The sequence below is a fragment of the Salvia splendens genome, chromosome 15, assembly GCF_004379255.2.
Source record: "Salvia splendens isolate huo1 chromosome 15, SspV2, whole genome shotgun sequence".
Lineage (NCBI taxonomy): Eukaryota > Viridiplantae > Streptophyta > Magnoliopsida > Lamiales > Lamiaceae > Salvia > Salvia splendens.
In genome coordinates, this window is record NC_056046.1 from 5229768 (window position 1) to 5253424 (window position 23657).

The 23657-nt window shown below is 42.8% G+C and overlaps 2 protein-coding genes and 1 long non-coding RNA gene across 3 annotated transcripts; 2 read left to right on the plus strand and 1 right to left on the minus strand.

The window, feature by feature from the left end:
* Nucleotides 1–8: 8 nt before the first annotated feature.
* On the plus strand, nt 9–696 carry LOC121767920 (dirigent protein 11-like). Its single transcript, XM_042164251.1, has one exon. It carries the CDS (start codon nt 22–24, stop codon nt 556–558), a length of 537 nt encoding a protein of 178 aa, XP_042020185.1. The 5' UTR covers nt 9–21; the 3' UTR covers nt 559–696.
* A 2208-nt stretch (nt 697–2904) lies between these two features.
* LOC121767706 lies at nt 2905–3537 on the minus strand. The gene is made up of 2 exons (XR_006043182.1): nt 3321–3537; nt 2905–3243 (listed from the first exon to the last, which is right to left on the minus strand). It is a non-coding gene; the product is annotated as an uncharacterized LOC121767706 (long non-coding RNA).
* A 16873-nt stretch (nt 3538–20410) lies between these two features.
* Nucleotides 20411–23153, plus strand: LOC121769162 (protein trichome birefringence-like 19). The gene is made up of 2 exons (XM_042165877.1): nt 20411–20983; nt 22234–23153. The coding sequence occupies exons 1-2, from the start codon at nt 20510–20512 to the stop codon at nt 23002–23004; spliced, it is 1245 nt and encodes a 414-aa protein (XP_042021811.1). The 5' UTR covers nt 20411–20509; the 3' UTR covers nt 23005–23153.
* Nucleotides 23154–23657: the final 504 nt, after the last annotated feature.

Below are 23657 nucleotides of genomic sequence, written 5' to 3' on the forward strand. Positions count from 1 at the left end.
CCTTGTCTCTGATAACTAATAATGCTGTCAAGAATCATATATTGCAGTGCAGTTGTTTTAGCTACAACTGCAGTCATACTTCTAGCCTTGTTCTCTCCGCTGCCCCACTGGAGCAGCCGAACCACTCCCCAGACAACGCTATCGTTCTACATCCAACAGCCTCAGCCAGGAAGCTCAGCAGTGGCCCCACACAGTGTGGGGGCGCTGATCTTCCACCGGTGGCTGACGGAAGGCCCTGATAACACTTCCCGGGTGGTAGGGAAGGCCCAAGGGTTCATAATACCGGTGGAGGGATTCGCACACTCGGCTTTCAATATCATTTATCTTACGTTTCATCATGTGCATGACTATGCTGGCAGTGTTAGCATTGAGGCTAAGAAATTGGCTTTCAAAGAAGAGGAAGAACTGAGTGTTGTTGGTGGCACTGGCTCTTTTGCTTTTGCTACTGGAAATGCTGTGTTTGCTCAGATTGGGAGACAAGCATCGAATATGGAAGCATCTTATCATATAAAATTGAATTTGGATTTCCCAGACAATTTTGAGAGGCCAAAGTTTTGAGAAAATTAGTTTTGCTTTATTTTTCTCCATTTTTAGGCTCTACTTGCTATTATGAAAATAAGAAGATTGTATTTGATGCTGTGTGGCATTTGTATTCCATTTCCTATTTTCTGACATAGAACTATATAATGTACACAAACTGACGTATGCAAAACATAGATTAACTAATGGCTAATTATAGGCTTATGTTCTGTTTGGCTGACAGGTATAAATGAGTATTTTCTCCGTTCCAAGTTACTTGAATTGTATTCATTTTTTACTATAATGGACGAAGCCAGTATAATTTGAACTTATGAATAAACCACAAAACAAATAATCAGACAAAGATTGCATCTTATCGAACTCGTTAAAAAGGTCACACTTTTCTCCTTTTGAAGTAAAATATTAAGATTTCCACGTCAAAAAGCATAGAGATTGCATCAAATTTTACTTTTCATGTTTCTCATACAAAAGAGAAAAAAATATGGTAGGCTTTTGGGTTGGGTGGGCGCCTCTGAACTTTTATGCTTGATTAATTAATTATACCATTCTTCATCTCCATAGATCTTATCATTAACATATAGTAGTACATCATTATTAAATCTAGTGACACAATTAGTTTTATGGATAGTTTAAACCTAATGTAAAATCAAAATGATAAAGTGAAAGAATGAGATGGGATTTGCAGCTAGGCCTCGAGATTTTCAATTCCTAATTCTGAATCTCAGAAAAGATATCGTATTTTTCTTTTTCATTTATCTCACATAAATGTCACATTTTATTTTATTTATATATATATACCTATTGTATGTGGTGAGAGTGGTGGTGATGAAGCTCATGTCATGTGCCTAATTTACCGTTGATGCACCTTAAAATATGGTTTGCTGTCTCTCTATTTCGTCGTTTCTTCATCACTTGTCACTTTCCATTTTTATTCTTTTCAGACCCATTTTATTTTGCACAAACTTATCCTATTTCAACACATTTTTCCTTTTTTTTCAATCAACAATATCCAATTTATATACATATATGTGCATAACGTCCTTGCAGATTTGACCTCGCCCTACATTACATATTTTTAAATCCATTTACACTGCTTTTCATTTAGGCATCATTGCATTGGATAATGACTCTACTGGCTGAATTATTTCGAAAATTATAAAATTCTGATTTATATTCATCATTTACGTAATATACGTTGCAATAAAAATAAATGTAAGCACAAAATTTTTGATATGAATACATAGTTTGGTTAGAGTTGTATATTTAGAAGTAAATGGATCAGTTATGAGTCGTGTATCTCTGTTTCTTGTTGGAATTTTGTGTTTGACATCTATGCTTGTCTTTCTACTTTTCCGCAAAGAATTGCTCTTTTACATGTAAATATGCCTCACTTTATATAATTGTACGTTCTATAAAATATTTATTGTTACTTACCGTTTCTGTAGCAGGTGGAGTAGTATTTTGGCAATTGCCTCATGTGCATATTTGTGACCATTTCCTGAAATATATGGATTTGTGACACCCACCCTAGATGATTATCACTTCCCCACATCTAATAATTACACATTTTGGGTAGGGTTGGGAGACGAAAATGTGGCGTTCTATGAAAGATGATGCATTGGGTCTATAAACCGTACACCAATTGTCTTACACAATCGTTGTGAGATATTAGAGACGGTAGATTCTCTAAGTATTTAAGTTGATCTCTTTTTTTTATTTATTTCATATTTTTGATGTGGGACAACTCATATGTTGGTATCTTAATAAAGTGCATTAGTTTTAAAAATTTGTTACTCTTCTTGTCTACGAAGAGTTTTACGACTATAAATTTTATTCGTAGAGGGGAGGACATCATGAGTTTTAAGTAAAGATATTGGAAGATAGTAGATTTTATTGGTCCAACAAGAGAAATTGGCATTTAAAAGTAGTAATACTACTATTTGTTTCGGTTAAAAGAAAATACTATATTATAAGTGGTGAATTTTTTTATAAATATTAAGTGTGAATGAAGATGAAAACATAAGGAATATATTTATAAATAATTAAGTGGTGAATTTATACAAATAAAGCTTAGTACAAAAGGTGATGTATACAATTTAGGTTTTATTTAATCTTAATTAGCTAGCACCACTTATTTCAATTAGGTGGTGATGATAAATGCTCATCGTCCTCGCAGCAGTGGTGTCACATGGAAAACAATTTGCAGATAAGTATTTATTTGCAGAGAATTATGACCACCATAATTAGCTGTGGAAGGACTCTCCCAACAAATACACACCACATGCTTATCATCTTCATTTTCTTCCCACATAATCTTCATCTAATTTTCATTAATGTATATAATTACTTTCACTTGTATAAGCCTTAAAACTCAACATTACACACACATATATATATATATATACTTAATAAGTAGCATTACATTGAAAATTAAGATGGGACATAGCTACAAACATATGTAATACAAAGATGTAGAGAGGGGAGAGATTAGAGAGTGTAGCTTCTAGTTTTAGGGGAATCAGCAATTCTGAGAGTGTCTTGGATGAGTTTGCGAGCCTTTCTGCTTCTGATTTCGACTCTCATGCTCTCGCTCTTGTCGATCTTGTCGTACGAGTTCTTCACTTTCATGTTCTTCATCACCTTCGATTTCAAGCTGCTCATCAACCTCTCCAGCCCCATCATCACCATTTTCTTCCACCTCTCCTATAAATCATGCAACTAATTATTTCTCCATTTAAATGGAAGCTCATACTATATGGCACAACAAAACCAAAGCTTACCTTCAACTTTAGAAATCCACAAATTTGTAGAGAGAGAAGATCAGATTTTGGTGCCTACTATATGTGTAGGAATGTTTGGACAATATATTCTAATATTGAAGGGCGATGTTGACGTTGCATTGGAAAATAGTAAATGTTTTTAATTCAATTTTAAACTAATCAGGTCAGAATAAAGTTTTGCTTATACCAATAATTTGGTATTTGGTTTTTCGTCTACTCGAAAGAGCAAAATTGTTTTGAGTACTTATGTAATCCTTGGATGCATTAAATAATGTTTAGGAATTGCAAAATTGTGACATATCCTTCTTTGATTACTTAGCTTAGGGACAAAAGGTGATTCGCTCACCCCAGGCGCCCCCATAACCCGGCCCGACATCGCTATGGAGGGGTTCAAACACGGTACCTCAGCGGCCCATTAGGTGGGAGGAACTTACACTGGTAACCAGCACACAAGGAGCCACCACAGTGGTGAAACTCCCACACTGCGGCTGCCAGCATTCGATCCTGTCTGCTTAGGGACAATCTACCACCCAGGAACCAACTGAGTTAAGCCCGTGCGGGCATTACTTAGCTTTTAGTATGTCTTATTGCTAGTCGTCTATGCTTGCTCCATGTACGGTATTGTTCAATTTTTGCCATCATTACAATAAATTGACTTAGTAGTTATTGACTTGTGAAACATAGAATATAAAAAAATTTGGAAATTGTGGATAGCACAATTATGGTTTAATTATTTAGAAACAAATACTATTAGTGTTTCCATCTGTATAAAAAACATCTTGAGGAATCAAAGTTTGACAAATGCTAAGGAAAGTAGATAGACTTTGACACACAGATTAATAGACATGCCCAAAAAACTATCCAAGATAGTATTGCATACAAACACTATGATTGAGATTATTAATTAATGTGGTGAAAAATTAATTTGTACGATGTCAACTAAATTGTGTTCACCGCATAATTAATTTGTACTACTAATATTTATCTTACTGGTATTTCATTTAATGAAAGTGTGTCTAGATATAATTAATACCCAATATAATTAATTTTTGGCTGCATGTTAAAGACCCAAATCCCTAACGATCCGATAAAACGGATAATAACGAGATAAAGATAATCCGGCGCCCGTGAGGGTCGGCGGAGATAAAGATCTGGGCGGCTGTGCGCGGGTTCCAACCCGTCGGGCAACGGCTACAGATCAGATATACGTTCCGGCTGTGCGCGGAGACCTTCCGTCGGGCAGCAGGTAGCGTAAGGAATTAGGGATTCAAAGAATCACACGTGGACTTGGCCAAAATAATATTGTATTTCATTGAATGAATATTATGGAAGACTCCACGCATATTTATAATATGTGTGGATACAAAAAAGATATGCTAAATCCCTATAATATCTAAACAAAATAATAAAAGAAGATATGCTAAATCCCTATGATATCTAAACAAAATAATTATAATAGAAGAGAGTTAGGATCGTATCAACTCCCCCACGGTTGAAATCCACCTTGTCCTCAAGGTAGGAACCATAAAACCACGAAGAGAGTTGAAAGTAGAAGCTCTGGCGAGGTATCTCCTCCTGGATCAAACACATACCGAATAGTTGAATGTATCCCTCGATCACTTCCATAAAAAATCAACCAAGGAGACCTAATGTGGCCGCCAAAATTCCGTGCCAAAATGAAAAACCTGTTCACACCTCCAACAATGCTCAAACATGGCGTGTCATTGCGCGGAGGGATCAACCTTGCATCGGTGTCGAGCGATGTTGATCGATGATTCATACTTGGAACATCACCGACATTCAAATTCACATAGACACAAGCAAGTGCATGCGAACCGGAGTGAACATCCCATGTCTTACCCAATTCTTCTGCTTTTAATTTAAGCTCATCCTCAAACAACCTTCGCTTCATTTCCATTTCCTCTTGACTGTCCTGTTTTTTCATATCAAATCCAGCCTCGATGTCATCAACAAGGCTCTGATTCTCCCTGCTCTCTCCCTTGTTCGGCTTCTCACTCAACACACTTAAATCTTTTTCTTTCGGCTCTAAACTAGATCGAAGGGCTTCGGCTTTATTTTCTTTCTCCAGCAAAGTCGCTACATCATCTTTCATCTCCAATTCCTTATGTGTTGGAACACTAATATCATCAATCTTCTCGTCATATGCCCCGACAAGCACTTGCAGCGGCGTATTGTTGGTCTTGATGATTTCTTCCAGGGACTCGTCATTTGGTACAACAAGATTAGCACTCCCATTGTGAGCAACGCTGTCGGGAACATCCTCAGCTAGATTATCGTCATCAATATTCTCCTCAAACAATGCATTCACGCAAGCGAGAAGGGCGGCTTGCTCCAATCTACAACTACGTAGCTTCTCGTTGAAATTACTTACGGCAGCTAGTTAGGTCGGGCAAGGCGAACGAACCTTGAGACTGGGAATATTGGGCAGACCACGCTGCTTCCCCGAATCAATAAACCTGCTGGACCGTTGAGGCGGGTGCGTGGCAAAAGCAGACAACGGAGCTGTGCGGTGACTCAACGGTCGGTCATACTTCGTAGGCTGCAAGGTCTGCGGGCAGCGATAGTCGGGCGGATCCCAACGACTAGGCGGACCCAGTGGTGGCTGATCATAATTCGAATATCCTCGCGACGGTTCCCAACAAGAGGGCTGCCACGACTGTGGTGGGTCGTCACAAGTGGCAGGCCGACTAAACTGCTGATCATACCCGCCTATTTGTTGATGATGTTGTTGATATCTTGGTGGGTCCCAAACCCCTATGATTTCTCCCCTGCGGGCTGTCACGCGTGCCAAAATTAGGGTTTCTGGGGCGAGGCCCCCTCTCCCAATTACATCTCCGTCGTGCCCCGTCACAATCAGAATCGTCGTCGTCATACCCTGTTCGCTGATCATACCTGCGGTAGGGGTTTGGTTCAAGATTATCGAACCGGCGATCCATTTCATCCCTCCAAGAATCCCATCTGTCGAGTCTATCTATCAAGTGATCCAATTTATAACCCACGGAATCATCGTGGTCCGCATCCTCCGTTGGGCGACCCTCACGGTCCCCCTCGTCGGTCTGCTGTCGGTTGAAACCGACGTTGTCTCGGCGGCCAATCGCGTTATCACGGCGCGACGAGCCATTCGGAAAGTAGTCGGGTCGGTTTGCGCCCCAACCTTGCCTACCGTTGTTGTTGTATCGTCTCATGAGTACACATATGAAAGCACCAGTTGTTAAAGACCTAAATCCCTAACGATCCGATAAAACGGATAATAACGAGATAAAGATAATTCGGCGCCCGTGAGGGTCGGCGGAGATAAAGATCTGGGCGGCTGTGCGCGGGTTCCAACCCGTCGGGCAACGGCTACAGATCAGATATACGTTCCGGCTGTGCGCGGAGACCTTCCGTCGGGCAGCAGGTAGCGTAAGGAATTAGGGATTCAAAGAATCACACGTGGACTTGGCCAAAATAATATTGTATTTCATTGAATGAATATTATGGAAGACTCCACGCATATTTAAAATATGTGTGGATACAAAAAAGATATGCTAAATCCCTATAATATCTAAACAAAATAATAAAAGAAGATATGCTAAATCCCTATGATATCTAAACAAAATAATTATAATAGAAGAGAGTTAGGATCGTATCACTGCATTATTAAAAATCACTCCAAGAATTGACATGCATGTATATGCACACGTGGTTAGACAATCCCAACATAAAAAAAATAAAGAAATAGAGAATACTATCGATTATTTTGAAGCAGGAAATGAAAATCAATTGCTTCCACTAATTAAAGGTCCTCCACTGTCATTAAAGATATTTATGTGACAAATTTCAGCACGGAATTGAAATGTGACCATTAGAATTTTATATGAGGTGCTAAGTTTTCCAAGATGAAAAGAAAATAAAGAGCTAATTGTCCATAATAATTTTGAAATGACAATTAGTAGGGAATTGAAATATGACCTTAACTTTTATATGAGCTGTCGCTTTATGCCTCAAACAACTCATTGGGAGAAAGGAAACAATGAAATGCTATAGAGACGTAACAATCTTTCAACTTTCACAATTGATAGCGTTGCATTGCATTGCATATAACTTTGACAATGCAATTAATAATATTGTGACAATAATGTTAGTAGGGGGTAAAATATCATAAAATATTTAATTGATGGAGTATTTGATTAATGGGAATCCCAATAACAGAGACCCAAATGTGATGGGCTTCAAAGCCCAATAGTAGTAAAACAGAATGTTGGGCCGAAACGTGAATCCTTTGATCAGTCGTAAATCATAATATTTGGGCCTTCATATTATCTACAGTTAAAACATGATAAAATCAACCAATCGGATAGTTGTATTAAAACTTGATTAAATTATAATACAGAGAATCTACTTTATTATTGTTATTATTATTATTATTATTATTATTATTATATTTTTAAATATTATTTAGAAGGCTATATGAGTAAAATGGGGCTTGTAAAGAATTAGCCTAAATCTTAATTAAATAAAATAACGCGGATACTATTCATTCCATGTTATAAAAAGGGAAAGGGGCTATAACTTATTACAATAAATCCAAGATGAGAAGTTAATTACTATGCTAAAATCATGACTTGACTTAGCTTATATTTTCATTTGACTTCTTAATCTGATTTGGATTAACTTTGTCCTCCAATAACAAGACTTCCTCGATGATTTCATACTAATTTTCAAACGTACACACGCCTTCTTCACCGTGTGCGTGTGTATTTAGTTTGTATTACTGTTTATTCTTTTTATTCGCATTAGTGTTATTCTTTTTTATTCTAGTAATTACTACTCCACCAGTTTAAAGGAACAAGTTAAACTCTAATATACAAGTATAAGATTTAACAGTGTGAATACTGCTAGTAGTTAGAATAAAATTAAGCAAGCATAAATTAGAAGAATGTTTACGAGGAACGAGACGACACTCGCGGAGGGCGCGTCGGAGTTTCATACTATACTGTTTGATACCACCATGCCGATGTGGCTGAGGCCGGATGGGCATCCTAGTAAATATGGCCATTTCCAGGGGCAAATGTGGTATTGCGTAATGACTGCCTGCATTGGTGCTTGCCTGGCCCCATTGGAATTGCTGAGGAGAGAAATTCAACACAATTAAAATTTCAATTTTTTTTAATATAGGAAATTTTTGTGTAATACTCCTATTATCATCACATGGCGGTGGATTTTAATTACATTCATTCATTGATGATAATGTTGATGAAAATACTGCCCCACTTTTTGTTGTGTATGCTTTTCAATTTTTGTAGTTTATGAAGTAGGTGTATTTTAAATGAAATGATGTTGACATCTGTTAGAGAATTCAAATTTCAATTTTGTATACACTTTATCATAATTCTACTCTTCAATGATTGAAGTGCTTTTAGATCTTAAATCTTTTAACTGTTAATTAATTTACTCGTTACTACTTACTACTACTTTAGATATGGTTATTTGTTCAGTAGATCTAACTATACTTCTGATGGGGTACGAACTAAACCCTAATGGCAAGCCCAATAATAGTGACGGCCCATCAGCCCAGAGCCCAAGAAAGAGTATCTGTTCGGCACCAAAGAGTTCGGCACGACCAAAGAGTTCGGACTCAGCCTACAGCTCGGTAAAAGCCGACCAGTCAAGCTCTCCTCTCAGATCGGCAAGAGCTGATCGGTAAAGTCCAGCAGTTCGGTCTCAGCATTCGACCGAACTAGGAGTTAGTGGACTCATGAAAGGCCTCCACGACCTCCGCTATACCCACGATCTATTTAGTGGTACGAAGCAGTTATTGAGCAGTTATTGCTCACCCACGATCTTGTTAGTGGGGCTGCAAACCACGACCTTAGTTCAATGTATAAATAGAACTTGGATCAGATAGAAAAGGGTTAAGCTCTCTAGAGATAAAATAGCATATAGCAAGTCTGTGTTGTAAGCTGTAATCCCAGATCAAGCAATACAATCTTGCCCTCCCTTCTTCCCGTGGACGTAGATTTACTTCAGTAAATCGAACCACGTAAATTCTTTGTGTCATAATCTTCATTCTCTACCAGCATTTACTAACATCAGAAATTCGCGGATCTATCACTGGCGCCGTCTGTGGGAACATAGAGAACAAAATTTGTGATAAAGCGAATTTTTGATCCATTTTTTCCGCCCAAAAAATGCATACCAGATCGCAGAGTACCCGTATTCCTGCCCGTGAGAACCAGGAGGAAGCCAATCCATCCCATAGGTCTGGAAAACAGCCTAGGGATAAATCCACCACCAGTTCTCATGGCGAAGGAACAAGCCGCTCCAAAAATCGTCCCACTGAGTCTTCCCAGCAGCCCGATTTGAATGAGGCTGTCAAGCAGTTTTTGGAGGCGAAGCAGGAGGAATTCTTAACCTTCCTGCGAAAAAGCCAAAAGCAGCCGGAGACGAAAACGGCGGATTCTCCTTCTCCCTCCGCACAAGAAAGTCACTACCGCAGTAGTGTCGCATCTCCCAGGAGAAAGAATCCCCGTCCCCCACATGTTCCAGCTCCTCCTCGGTACCGGAATCACAGGAGAACTCAATCTCCTCCATACCGACGAGATATCGGATTCGCCGTGTACGGAGCACTGAAGACTCCGTTCTCGGACGACATCACCCGAACTCCCCTACCACAGAACTACCGAACTCCGTCGATGACTTACGACGGGCTCGTGGACCCTCACGATTTCTTGGGGCGCTATCAATATAACATGGCGAACCAGGGTCTCAACGAGGTCCACATGTGCAAGCTGTTTCCCGAGCTGCTCATCGGGAACGCGAGAAGGTGGTTCGATAGCCTCCCCCAGGGCAGCATCAGATCTTACCGAGATCTAATGGATGCCTTCCACAGGAGGTTCTTTCAGAAAGCGGAAGCCCGAATCACTTCGGCTCAGCTGCTTTCCATTCGTCAAGGTCGCGACGAAAAAATCAGCGACTTTATGACAAGATTCCACAAGGAATGCCTGCAAGTAGACGATCTCAACGATCTGCTTGTCATCTCGGCATTCCAAAATGGAATCCTGCCCGGAGCTCTCTACAGGAAGCTCGTTGAGTGCGGTCCGCAGACAGCTCAGGAAATGTGGGACATGGCGGACCAGTACTCCCGGGCCGATGAGGCAGACCGTCGCAAACGGTCGTTAGACAGCTCATCGTCCCGAGGAGACAGAAGGAAGCCCGATCATAGCGATCAGGGGCATCCTCGCCGGACTCCATTTGAAAGAATTCAAAGGGCTCCGGTGCAAGACAGATTGGGACCTCGTCTCAATCCCGAGAAGTCGCCCGCTCAGTTCGTACCGCTGAACAAGCCGAGAGCGGAAATTTTCGAACTGCACTCTGACCTATTCGAAAAGCCAAAGCGGATGACGAAATCAGCCGCGCGCCGACCACAGGATAGCTACTGCTCCCACCATCAAGACCACGGTCACGACACTGAGGAGTGCAGAAACTTGGCTGCAGGTATCGATGTTCTTGTGAAGGCAGGGACATTGAAAAAATACCGAAGCAAGCAGCCAAAGAAGAATAAAAAGCAGAGTGGTGCGAACTGCGCTCCTCAGGATCCGAAAAGGCAGCCGGATCCCGAAGACGACGACGAGCCGCAATATGATGGAGTAATCCAGACTATTGACGCTCTCCCTGCCGGGAAGACCAAGTCGTCCCTAAAGTCAGAACGCAGAGGCTCCAATCGAGAGGAGCCAACGCATAAAAGGCTGAAGCAGGACGAAGTGATTACGTTCTCGGCTGCTGATCCCGTCCCGGCCATCTCTCCTCACCAAGACGCCATTGTCATCCAAGCCGGAGTGGCAAACAAACTGATCCACAGGGTGTTTGTGGATACAGGAGCGTCGGTTAGCATTCTTTTTAAAGAGTGCTTCGACAAACTAGAAGTGGACCCAGCTCGGCTCAGTCCGGCTCCGCTTCCCCTGAAGAGCTTCACCCAGGAGGACACCCGCCCTGAAGGTATTATCAGCCTTCCGATCACGGTGGGGAAAGCGCCTACTAGCTCCAGTACGATGATTGAGTTTTTCGTGGTGAAAGCTCGGTCCCCGTACAACGTCATCCTGGGAAGAGACTGGCTCAACACAGTTCGGGCCGTTTGCTCCACCTATCACCTCACCATCAAGATCCCTACTAAAGGAGGGATAGCGGTCATCCGAGGTGACCAAAAGAGAGCAAAGGAATGTCTGCAAATTGCGCTTAGAAGTGCCGAGCAGTCAGATCGGCACCACCAAGCATAGCAATCACAGCAGCCGGAGTCAGAGGCGATGACCGAAGTCATACCGGAGCCGAACTCGATGACAGTTCAGCTGTACGAAGACGATCCATCCAGAACGGTTAAGATCGGCTTCGCGGGAACGCCCCTACTTCGGGAAAAAACCATCCAGCTCCTCAAGGAGTATAAAGACGTCTTTGCATGGTCTCCGTTGGACATGACCGGAGTGCCCCCCGAGGTAATCACTCATCGGTTAAATATTGATCCTTCAGTCCGGCCGATAAAACAGAAGCAAAGACTCTTTGCGGCAGAACGAAGTCAAGTCATCCATGACGAAGTCCGTCAATTATTGAAGGCGGATGTGTTATTCGAAGTGAAGTATCCTTCGTGGGTGGCCAATCCTGTCATGATCAAGAAAAAGGAAGGAGGATGGCGGATGTGCATAGATTTCACCGATCTAAATAAGCACTGTCCCAAAGATTGCTATCCCCTTCCGAACATAGATAAAAAAGTAGAAGCTTTGATAGGCTTTGAAATTTTTTGTTTTCTTGATCTGTACAAAGGATACCATCAAGTTTTAATGGATGAGATTGACGCTTCAAAAACGGCCTTCATTACTGATTTCGGCATTTTCGCTTATAAAAAGATGCCATTCGGTTTAAAGAATGCCGGAGCCACTTATCAAAGGATGGTAGACAAGCTTTTTCGGCACCTGATTGGAAAGGAGGTCGAAGTGTATGTTGACGATATAGTCGTCAAAAGCAAAAGCACCTCGGAGTACGAGCACAACCTCAAGTCCACTCTCGACGTGCTCAAGAAAGCCAACCTCAAACTTAATCCCCAAAAGTGTACCTTTTTGGTAGATTCGGGAAAGTTTCTGGGTTGTTGGGTTTCAAAGGACGGACTCAAGGCAAACCCCTCAAAAGTTCAAGTCGTTCAGAACATGGCAATGCCGAAGTCCATACATGACGTGCAAAGGCTAACCGGATGTCTAGCCGCACTGAATCGATTCCTTTCCCAAGCAGCCGAAAAGCAACTGCCGTTCTTCAAGGTGTTGAAAAAGGCACCAAAGTTCGAGTGGGGAGCCGAGCAGAAAAAGGCCTTTGACGAACTCAAAAGTTATCTAGCCGAGCTTCCTATTCTCTCTGCTCCAACCGAAGCCGAAGTAATATTCTTATACTTAGCGGCATCGGATCAAACCATCAGCGCGGTGCTTGTACGAGAAGAAGGCCTAAAGCAGCTTCCCATCTACTTTACAAGCCGAGCATTAAGAGGTCCAGAAACAAGGTATCAACCTCTGGAAAAAATTGCTCTGGCATTAGTAAATGCAGCAAGGAGACTGCGGCCATACTTCTATGCTCACAAGGTATGCGTCTTAACTGATCTGCCACTTCGGCAAGTGTTGACCAAACCAGAAGCATCAGGCAGAATCGCCAAGTGGGCTATAGAGTTGGGAGAGCACACAATTGAATATCTACCTCGGAAAGCCATCAAGGGACAAGCCTTGGCAGATTTTCTTGCAGAAGCAAAGTTCGATCAAGCAATTCCTGTTATTGCCGAACAGAAGAATTCTGCCAATGCCGAACTAGCACAGCCCTTGGAATCCGAAGTAGAGCCGCCGGACTGCTGGAGCGGATTCGTAGATGGAGCTTCAAACAAGATGGGAAGTGGAGCTGGTATTTTACTTGTCGCTCCCGACGGACACGAGGTAACCTACTCACTTCGGTTCCTATTCCCCACTACTAATAATGAAGCCGAGTACGAAGCCCTCCTGGCCGGACTCCAGTTAGCGCAAAGTCTGCTCGTCAAATCTCTCAAAGTCCATTGTGATTCACAAGTCATAGTAAATCACATGTTGGGTACAAGTGAAGCTCGTGACGAGAGAATGAAGAAGTATTTGGACAAAGCGCAAAGCATCAGCCGAAGTTTCTCCTATTTTCGGATAATCCGCATTCCCAGAGCGGAAAATAGCCGAGCAGATACCTTAAGTAAGTTGGCCTCAGATCCGAGCTCAAAGGCGGAAGAATTAATGCATCGAAGCATTGATGAAGCCGAGGTACATTCAGTATCTAGCTCGCCGAACTGGATGACGCCGATCTTGCAGTATCTGGATCAAGGACAATTGCCCGAGGATAAGAGAGAAGCTCGGAAGATCACGTGCCGAGCACTTCGGTACGAACTTCATGAAGGAGTCCTCTTTAGAAAGTCTTACCTCCAGCCGTTATTGCGGTGCGTAGGACCAGAAGAGACGGACTACATCCTCAGAGAAGTTCATGAAGGATCGTGCGGTAGCCACATCGGAGCCAGAGCTTTAGCTAAAAAAGTTCTGAGATGGGGATATTATTGGCCAACCATGGTACAAGAGGCAGTGCAGCTCGTCAAGAAGTGTACGAAGTGCCAAATTCATGCAAATGTCCCAAGGATGCCGCAGACCGATCTATACACTATGCAAAGCCCTTGGCCTTTCATGCAATGGGGCATAGACATAGTGGGACCACTTCCTCAAGCTCCTCGGCAAATGAAATTCCTTATCGTTGCCGTGGACTACTTCACGAAGTGGGTGGAGGCTGAACCATTAGCTACGATAACGAGCTCAAAGGCATTGGACTTCGTCTGGAAGAACATAGTGTGCCGATTTGGCATACCCCACATCCTCATCTCGGATAATGGGACTCAGTTCACCGACAAGACGTTCAAGAATTGGTGCCAAGAGCTGAACATTCAACAGCGGTTCACTTCGGTCTCCCATCCCCAAGCAAACGGACAAACGGAAGTAACGAACCGGATTCTGGTGAAAGGGTTAAAAGCTCGGTTAGAACAAGCCAAAGGACAATGGGTAGAAAATCTCCCTCAAGTCCTATGGTCCTACCGAACTACGCCCAAAACCTCCAACGGTGAAACTCCGTATAGTCTGGTGTACGGCACTGAAGCCGTAATTCCGGTGGAGATCGGCGTACCCAGTCCCCGAACTCTAACTTTCTCCTCAGAAATGAATGACGACGGACTGAGAGCAGAACTAGATCTCGCCGAAGAAAGAAGAGAATTGGCGTGCATAAAAGCAGCCAAGTATAAGGAGCAAGTAGCCCGGTATTATAACCAAAGGGTGAAAAAGCTTCAATTTCAAGTGGGAGATCTCGTCTTGAGAAACAACGAAGTAAGCCGAGCAGAAAAGCTGGGCAAACTCGAACCCACATGGGAGGGTCCATATCGGGTGTCAGAAGTCCTCGGCAAAGGGTCTTATAAATTGACTCACATGTCAGGAGAACAAGTACCCCGAACATGGCACGTCTCCAACCTCAAGAAGTTCCACTTGTAAGAGACAAAGTCCGGTCAGTCTGTCTTGTGTCTAGTTCGGTCATAGGGGTACATGTTTTTATTTGTTTGTTTTTTACTTGTACCTTTTACTTGTCGTTTTATAAAAAGTTTAAAGTTTTTTTCTTTCGTCTTTTTCATTTTTTCCCTATGTGTTTTGTCTCTATGTGCTTGTCGTCTCTTACAAATGGTACCAAGGTATATCGTTCTTTAAAGACTGATCCCCTTTTTAGATCGATTATTAAAGACTATTGTGAGCCCAAGCTTCTAAGGAGGATATAAGACCACAAGTCAGCTTAACAAGCAGTTCGTCTGAAACGAACTGCAATAAGCCAACGATTGTGAGTCCTAGCTTCCAAGGAGGATACAAGACTGCAATTCAGCTTAACAAGCACTTCGTCTGAAACGAACTGCAATAAGGGAAAGTCCGATCCACGCGATAAACCTCGCCGAATTAGGACGACCAAGTTCGGTCAAAGAAGTTTACCTCATAAGACCGGGGACGACCATGTCTGGTCAAAGAGGTTTACTGCATAAGACCACTTCGGTTAACTGGGAAAGTCCGATCCACGCGATAAAACTCGCCGAATTAGGACAAGGGAAAGTTCGATCCCGGCGACAAAAATCGCCAAATTAGAACACAAACCAAGTCTGGTCAAAGATGTTTATTTCATCAGACCAAAGACGAGTCCGGTCAAAGATGTTTATTTCATCAGACCAAAGACGAGTCCGGTCAAAGATGTTTATTTCATCAGACCAAAGACGAGTCCGGTCAAAGATGTTTATTTCATCAGACCAAAGACGAGTCCGGTCAAAGAAGTTTACTTCATAAGACCAAGGACCAAGTCCGGTCAAAGAAGTTTACTTCATAAGACCGAGGACAAGTACGATGAAATTTTTTCGCTAAGCTGTAAATACAGTGTTAGAAGCGAAAACAAAATTTCATTTTTCAAATCTTGTTCGGCATACAACTCAGCTACCCTACAAAATGGCGTTACGCTATTACAAAGGACTATTCTACTGTCCAGGGTTGCTGAAGTTAAGCCACCTATCTGCAAAATCCTCTGGAAGCCGAGTTCGGTTGTTCCGAGCAGATGAAGAATAAGCAGGTCGACGAGATGCTATCCTCGACCCAACGCCTCTTCCCCGAGCCCGAGAAGTCCTAACACCTCGGCGATGAAGAGTCTCTGCAATAATCATCTGCTGATCTTGCTCGCTCATAGTCACAACTCCTCGGCGAATTTCAGTCCGTCCCTGTCTTGACGATTCCGGTTGCTCCTGAGCCCGTTCTCGTCTTGACGTTTCCTGCTGTTCCGGAGTTCGTTGTTGACTGGAAGTAGGATTTTGAACAAGGGAACCAGAGGCTTGATCTGGAGTGCGAGCATCTGTTGGCACGACATGCCGAAGGAATCTTTCTATGGAGGGGCGCCGAGAAAGAACAATGTCGTACCGAGAAGCCCAGCGCCGTAATGATTTCACAACTTGTTGGCAAGCCGAGCTCTCCAGCGCATTGTTCCTCCGGAGTACATGATATTCCTCCCACAGTTCGTCAACTCGACTCTGAACATCTGATATGGTCAATCCCCCGCGCACACGGATGTAATCCTCGTACGCAGTCCTCTCAGCAACGGTCGTATTCAGCTCGGCCTCCAGATCCTTCTTATCGGACTCTAAGTCCTTATTATCGGCCTCCAGCTTCACTAAACGAGCCAGAAGCTCGTCATTCTTCGTCTGATCGGCTATAGCTCTTTTCTCAGCTTCGTCTAAAGCCGAAGAGTACAGCCGTTTCCAGTGAAGTATCTCCATCTCCTTGAGTACAAAGCAGCTATATTAGTTCGGCAGCTGTACCGAGCAGATAGTAAAATACAACAGGAATAAAGGCGAGTACGAAAAGCTATACGAAGACAAGTGTAGAGAATTTTTCATTCACAAGGAAAATTTTTACACTAGGAGGGCTTCAAGGCCATTTTACAAGGAAGAAACTAGACTAAGAGAAGGGAGACGAAATCATACTCCACCAGCTTCGTCTCCGGCTCCTTGGTCTGGTTCAGCTTCTTTCTCCTGAGCTACTTCAGCCTCGGCCTCGCCTCCTGCCGGCCTCGCCTCCGCCTCCTGATCGGCTTCCTTCTCCGGATGCCCGGCCCGCTCGACTTCGGCCTCCAGCTCCAGCGGCTCGGCCTCACCCTCTCCGTTGTAAGTCGAAGCGGGTGAAACGGGTCCCACGGAGGCAAAGATAGCCTCCAGGTTCTCGTCCCGATCAGCTCGACAACTCCGGACTCGGTCTGCAGAAAGCAGGACCGAGGATGAAGCGAGCTCCTCAAGGAGCGGCAGATTCTGAAGCCGAGCTGCTATCTCTCGGCTGTACAGAGGCAGCACGACGTCGGCCCCCTGCTCGCCCTTATCGGCAATTAGCCTTACCAGACTACCGACAAAGGCCGAGAACTGGCTGCTCAAAAAGAGTTTCTCCGTGTAAACACGGAGAGCCTCCCCCTGGGCAGCCACGGCGGCAGCATCCCTCCGTTTCGTCTGCTCTCGCTGGATGGCGAGCTGGTTTTTGGCAAACTGAGCTTCATCCTGGGCCGAAATCCTAGCAGCTCTGGCTTTCTCAAAGTTAGCCTCAGCCTGTTCGGCCCGATGACAAGCAGCCGCCAACTTCCTCTGCATCTCAGCATAGTCATTGGACGCTTTGGAGAGTTCGACGGCGACGAGCTTGGAGAGCATATCGTTCCTCTGAAAATGGATAAAGAAAAAAGTCAACAAAGGGGCCACAAAAAATACAGAAAAAAGCAAGGCCAGAAAATCAAGAAGAGAATTCACCTCGGCGAAGTCCGTGGGCCATAAAAACGGCTCACAGATATGTTCCGAAGGAGGCGCCAAGACCACGTCTTTCTCTGGCGCTCTCGGGGGCTTCTGGGCCTTCCCCCTCCCCTTTGCCGAAGTCGACTCCGGCTTCTTCGGATCCGAAGAGGTTTTTTGCCTTTTCGGAGTCCTCTCGGCATCAGACGCCGAGCTGGTGGTTTTCGGCCTCTCCGGCTCCTTGGACTCCGAAGATTTGCGGCTAGCCTTACTCAGCATGTACACTGCCAAAAAGCAAGAAAGCAAAGTCAGATTTTCTTCGTTAAAGCAGTAGAGCATAAAGATAAAGAGAAATCCTCACCCTCGGCCTCTTCGTCCGAAGACGAGATGTCGAACACGACGTCGCCCTTGACGAGCTCAGACTCCGTGTATTGTTTCCTAACTATGGGAATCTTGTTGAGCTCGCCATCGAGCTCGTCCAACGGTTCAGGCCGAGGATGACGGATAACGGACTCCGGCCCTCTCCAGGGAAAACTAGGAGCCGCGGTCCTATCATAGTAGAAGAAGCGATTTTGCCACTTCGGCCACTTCGTTTTACAAAAGGCCCTAAAGGGCTGTAAAGGGATCAAGTAAAACCAAGACCCCTTCCTCTTAAATTGAAAGAATTTAAGGATTGCCTTCAAAGACAAATCCCTTCCTAACCTACGGAGTTCGGCAGCGAAGGCCGACAAGTGCCTCCAAGAGTTCGGAGTCACTTGGCCTAAAGGAAGCTGAAAAAAATCTAGTAAATCTATAAAGGCAGAAGGGAGGGGGAAACGAAGCCCGCATTCTAAGCAGGCCTCGTACACGGTGGCGTACCCCTCCGGCGGGGAGTCAGCCCTATGATCACCGTCAGGTACCACCGCCTTCCCCCCAGGAAAAAAGTATTTTTCGGGTAGGGATATCACAGTATCCTTACTCAAAATACTATGGAAATACTCTACGGTCTTCTCCCCGGACTCTTTCCGGCCAGAAGACCCCTTATCCCCTTTCCTACCGCTACCCAACTCCGAAGAAGAAGAAGACATTTTTCTTACTTTTTGAAGGTGAAGAAAGTCTGAAGAAGCTCTTGAAAGCGGAAGAAAATTTCTCGAGAAAGAGAGAGTATAGAAGACGCAACAGCAAAGGTGTTCAAATGAGGAAAAAGGAGCATATTTATCAGATTCGGGAAAGATTTCGAGATCGTTGCGCCGTTTCGAATCCCACCTTTTCAGGATTCAACGGCCGGATTTTACTGTCGCATTTAATGCAGGCACGCGCAAGGCACGTCCCCTGACGTCAGCCTCCCCCTTACCATTATCCAGAATGCCGAAGTGACTCACCTCGCCGAAGTGATTCACTTCGCTTTTCGGGGGGGGTAGTGATGGGGTACGAACTAAACCCTAATGGCAAGCCCAATAATAGTGACGGCCCATCAGCCCAGAGCCCAAGAAAGAGTATCTGTTCGGCACCAAAGAGTTCGGCACGACCAAAGAGTTCGGACTCAGCCTACAGCTCGGTAAAAGCCGACCAGTCAAGCTCTCCTCTCAGATCGGCAAGAGCTGATCGGTAAAGTCCAGCAGTTCGGTCTCAGCATTCGACCGAACTAGGAGTTAGTGGACTCATGAAAGGCCTCCACGACCTCCGCTATACCCACGATCTATTTAGTGGTACGAAGCAGTTATTGAGCAGTTATTGCTCACCCACGATCTTGTTAGTGGGGCTGCAAACCACGACCTTAGTTCAATGTATAAATAGAACTTGGATCAGATAGAAAAGGGTTAAGCTCTCTAGAGATAAAATAGCATATAGCAAGTCTGTGTTGTAAGCTGTAATCCCAGATCAAGCAATACAATCTTGCCCTCCCTTCTTCCCGTGGACGTAGATTTACTTCAGTAAATCGAACCACGTAAATTCTTTGTGTCATAATCTTCATTCTCTACCAGCATTTACTAACATCAGAAATTCGCGGATCTATCAACTTCTATAATCTTTTAGAGTATTGTTTTTTGTTCTTATAACTTATTCGTATCTCCGAATTTCTTATATAAAAAGAGGCTAATATAGATCTAATCCTTACATTAATAATGAGCAAAACAACTTAATTTGATTCTCTAATCGAAAGATTCTAATTGCATATAGTATTTTTAAATTGTGCAAAATAACTTAATTTGATTCTCGAAACGAAATATTCGAATTGCATATTTTTTAGATATGAGTAGCATGTGGTAGTAGTAGTGCCTCATCACTACTGATTTTTTTATTTAAAAAAGCAAACTTTATCTTTTCCTTTTTCGTCCTTTTCAGTCAAATTGTAATTGTAAGATTGGGTGAGGATACATTGAAACATTTAAGTTATGAGATTAGAGCAAAATTATTTCGTCCTTGTACTGTTTTGAAATTATTTCTATTAACAATTTAATGAATTTTTTTTTTTAGATTTTTGAATACTACAGTATGTGAATTGCTTTGCCCTCCAGTTATGAAGTAGCTAGGCGCTGAGCTACCTAACCTTCCATTAATTTACCATAAAATTAATTAGTCTATTCAGTTTCAAATTGTCGTGTAAACCGATGTCCCTAACTTGCTTAAATATATAGTTTTTATTTAAATATTAAATTATACGAACACACATGACCCACCGCATTCATCGCAGTCTCTAAAATTAGGATTGGATTAGACAAATTAATTAATTAGTGTAGTCTTCATCATTTACGCGTCGTGGATCTGCCTGGCTTCGTTTCATTTCATTATTATTCACTAGAAATATTGAAATAAAAGAGTAAACCAAGCTAGTGTGACACAGACACTCATGATGAGTCCCTTTGGGAAATCCCAAATGCGAAAAAAAGCAGTAAAGGTAGCTCCAATCGCAGCACTGCTAACACTCCTCCTCATAATCCACTTATACTCCTCCTCCTCCTCCTCCACCACTTCAACCACCACCACCTCCGACCACAAATTATCCCAAACACGCGCCACCGCCGATAAATTAATCAAATCGGCTGCGGAATGCGATATATTTACGGGCCAATGGGTGCGGAATCCGGAGGGCCCGTACTACACCAACGAGACCTGCAATAGAATCCAGGAGCACCAGAACTGCATGAAGTTCGGGCGGCCCGACACCGAATACCTGAGGTGGAAGTGGAAGCCCGACGGCTGCGACCTTCCCCTCTTCCGCCCCGATCTATTTCTCGAATTGGTCAGGGGAAAGTCGTTGGCGTTTGTTGGTGATTCCGTCGCTAGGAATCATATGCAGTCCTTGCTTTGCCTCTTGTCTAAGGTAACTCTCTGATATATGAAAATCGTTTGAATCTGATCTGAAATTGCTACCAAACCACCTAATTAATTATACACTTGTATTGCCCTAAACCTGCTACACAATGATCTTATCCTCGCAAATTACATTATATGGAATTCATTAATCGATCTTGAAAAGACCTTCGTGGTTTCAAAATCTGAAAGTTGTAGAACAAAATCTAATCCGTTCATTTTCTGATCTAGTGGTTAAAATTCGGTGTCGGTAATGTATTAGGATTTAGTTACTCTGGTAGATCTAGTATTTGACTGGTATGTATGCATATATCCGAGGCAAAATGTTTTCACATGCCAAGTGGTTGATAACAAGTCTAAATTGACAAGTCTGAATCAAACCTACAAGCACATGTTTAATGGAGTAGTATTTATTTGTATAGTGCAATTGTTTTGATGCTGTTGTCGGCAACCACGCTACTCAGATTTTGTTTATATTATCCTTTATAGTGAGAGAGAGCGAGAAACATCACCCCTATAAAAAATGAGACAACAATTTGTTCAAGATACCACGCAACTAAGCATGACCTGTAGTATTATTTTCTACCTAACCTACTGGTTTTTATCTAAATTATTCCAAATGGCTAAAGTGTGTTGACAACTAAGAATTTGAATTATTTGTGAATTTGAATTATTTGTGACAGTCGTCCTTAAATTGAAGATTACTGAAAAGTTGTGGAAAAGTAGACTTTTTTTTGTGTGGAAGATGATAGTGTGTGGAGAAATGGGGAGATCGATAGAGTAGAATTTATGGTACTATTAAAATATCTTCATACTTATTCTTAAACAGAATACTATTCTATAGTTATGATGGTAAAGACTTCTCCATAATAAAATTTTCAGTTTGTAGGATCCTTGGCATGCGAATAATAATTGGTAGTGGGAGTGTGCAAGATTTAAGCATAATTGAAAAGCATGAATCATGACAAATCAATTCTTATTTGAAATTCTCGATATGAGTACTACTTATTCATTTATAACAATAAAAGAAAAGAAAATAGAATAAAATAAAACGACCAGTGGTGTTAATTAAGTGTTGTTCATGTATCGTGACATATAGGGGCCGCTGCCCTCACTTATTGTGCAATCAAATTATTTGCATTCTTGGTTCTTTAATTTTAGCATTTACATTTTCGTATTTCAATTCTATTTTAGAACATAAATCACTCTATTTTGTCAATAATTCAACATCATTAAGAGTCCGATATATGGATATTTAAGGTCGCACGTCCCGAAGAGACGGCAGAGCCATCAGGAAAACAAATATGGTTCCGATACAAAGAGTACGACTTCAACATTTGCCTTTTCTGGGCGCCGTATCTAGTCAAGACCGGATCACTTGACACCACCACGGGCCGCCCATTCGACCTATACCTCGACGAGGTCGACGAGACCTGGTCGAGCCAAGTCGCGCAGTTCAACTTCGTCGTCATCTCGGCGGGCCATTGGTTCTTCCGCCCGAGCTACTTCCACATCAACGGCACCCGCAGCGGCTGCGTCTACTGCCCGGAGCCGTACGAGGACATCGAGCACCTCCTCCCGTCCTTCATCTACCGCCGCGCCTTCCACACGGCGTTCAGTTCCATCAACAGCGCCCCGGGATACAACGGGGTGACGTTCGTGCGGACGCTCTCGCCCTCGCATTTTGAGGGTGGGACGTTCGACAACCACGGGAACTGTCTGCGGATGAGCCCCGTGAAGAGGGACGAGGCGGAGCTGGAGGAGAGGGAGGCGGAGTTTCATAAGATACAGCTGGAGGAGCTGGGAATTGCAAGGAAAGCAGAGAAGGTAAATGGAGGGAGGTTTGAGATGTTTGATGCCACCATGTCTCTGTTGCTGAGGCCGGATGGCCATCCGAGTAAATATGGGAGTCCGCCAGGGGTAAAATTGGTAATGCGGTATGACTGTGTGCATTGGTGTTTGCCTGGACCCATTGATGCTTGGAATGATTTTTTGCAAGAATTGCTCAGGAGAGAAATTCAAGACAACTGAAAAATTACTACTACTACTATTTTTTTTAAGCGACGAGAATTACTGGAATTATAGAGTTAATTTTGGACGACTAATCTTGAATTATGATAAGATTGTATGTCTGTGTGTATTTACTGATACGAAGTGAATCAAGTTAGTAACTTGTACTATTATTTTAGTTTATTGATAAGAAGTAGAGTCACAACTTAGAACTTGAAAAGGTTAAAATAACGAGAGAAAAAAAACGAGAAGGCACCAAAACGGTCATTTGGTCACACATATACCAATAGAAAAGAAAAGGGTTTTCAACAGGGACGGATCCAGCTAATAGTTAGCATGGGCAAATGCCCCACCTCAAATTTCATCACATATACATAAATTATACATTATAAAATATATTTGTTTTAATTTCTCACTAATTGCTCCTCTTGAATCTCTTAAATATTATCTACGTATATTTTTGCCCCTCTTCATATAAATTCCTAGAACCGTCCCTGGTTTTCAATATATAGTATTTCTATGAAATGAAATAGTTCAATAATTTAAGATCTTATAATCAGATAAAGCAGATGAATTTTTGTATCATTAATAATACCATTCGCTTTTCCATGGTGAAACATATATCAAGCTTTGATGTTCAGTGTCAAAACAAATCCTAATTGACCAGTCTTGCA

Excerpts from the sequence above, each read along its gene's own strand:
- LOC121767920 (XM_042164251.1), top strand. The coding sequence starts at position 22 with ATGCTGTCAAGAATCATATATTGCAGTGCAGTTGTTTTAGCTACAACT.
- LOC121769162 (XM_042165877.1), top strand. The coding sequence starts at position 20,510 with ATGATGAGTCCCTTTGGGAAATCCCAAATGCGAAAAAAAGCAGTAAAG. Across the intron at positions 20,984-22,233 it reads TGCTTTGCCTCTTGTCTAAG|GTCGCACGTCCCGAAGAGAC; the intron begins GTAACTCTCTGA and ends TGGATATTTAAG.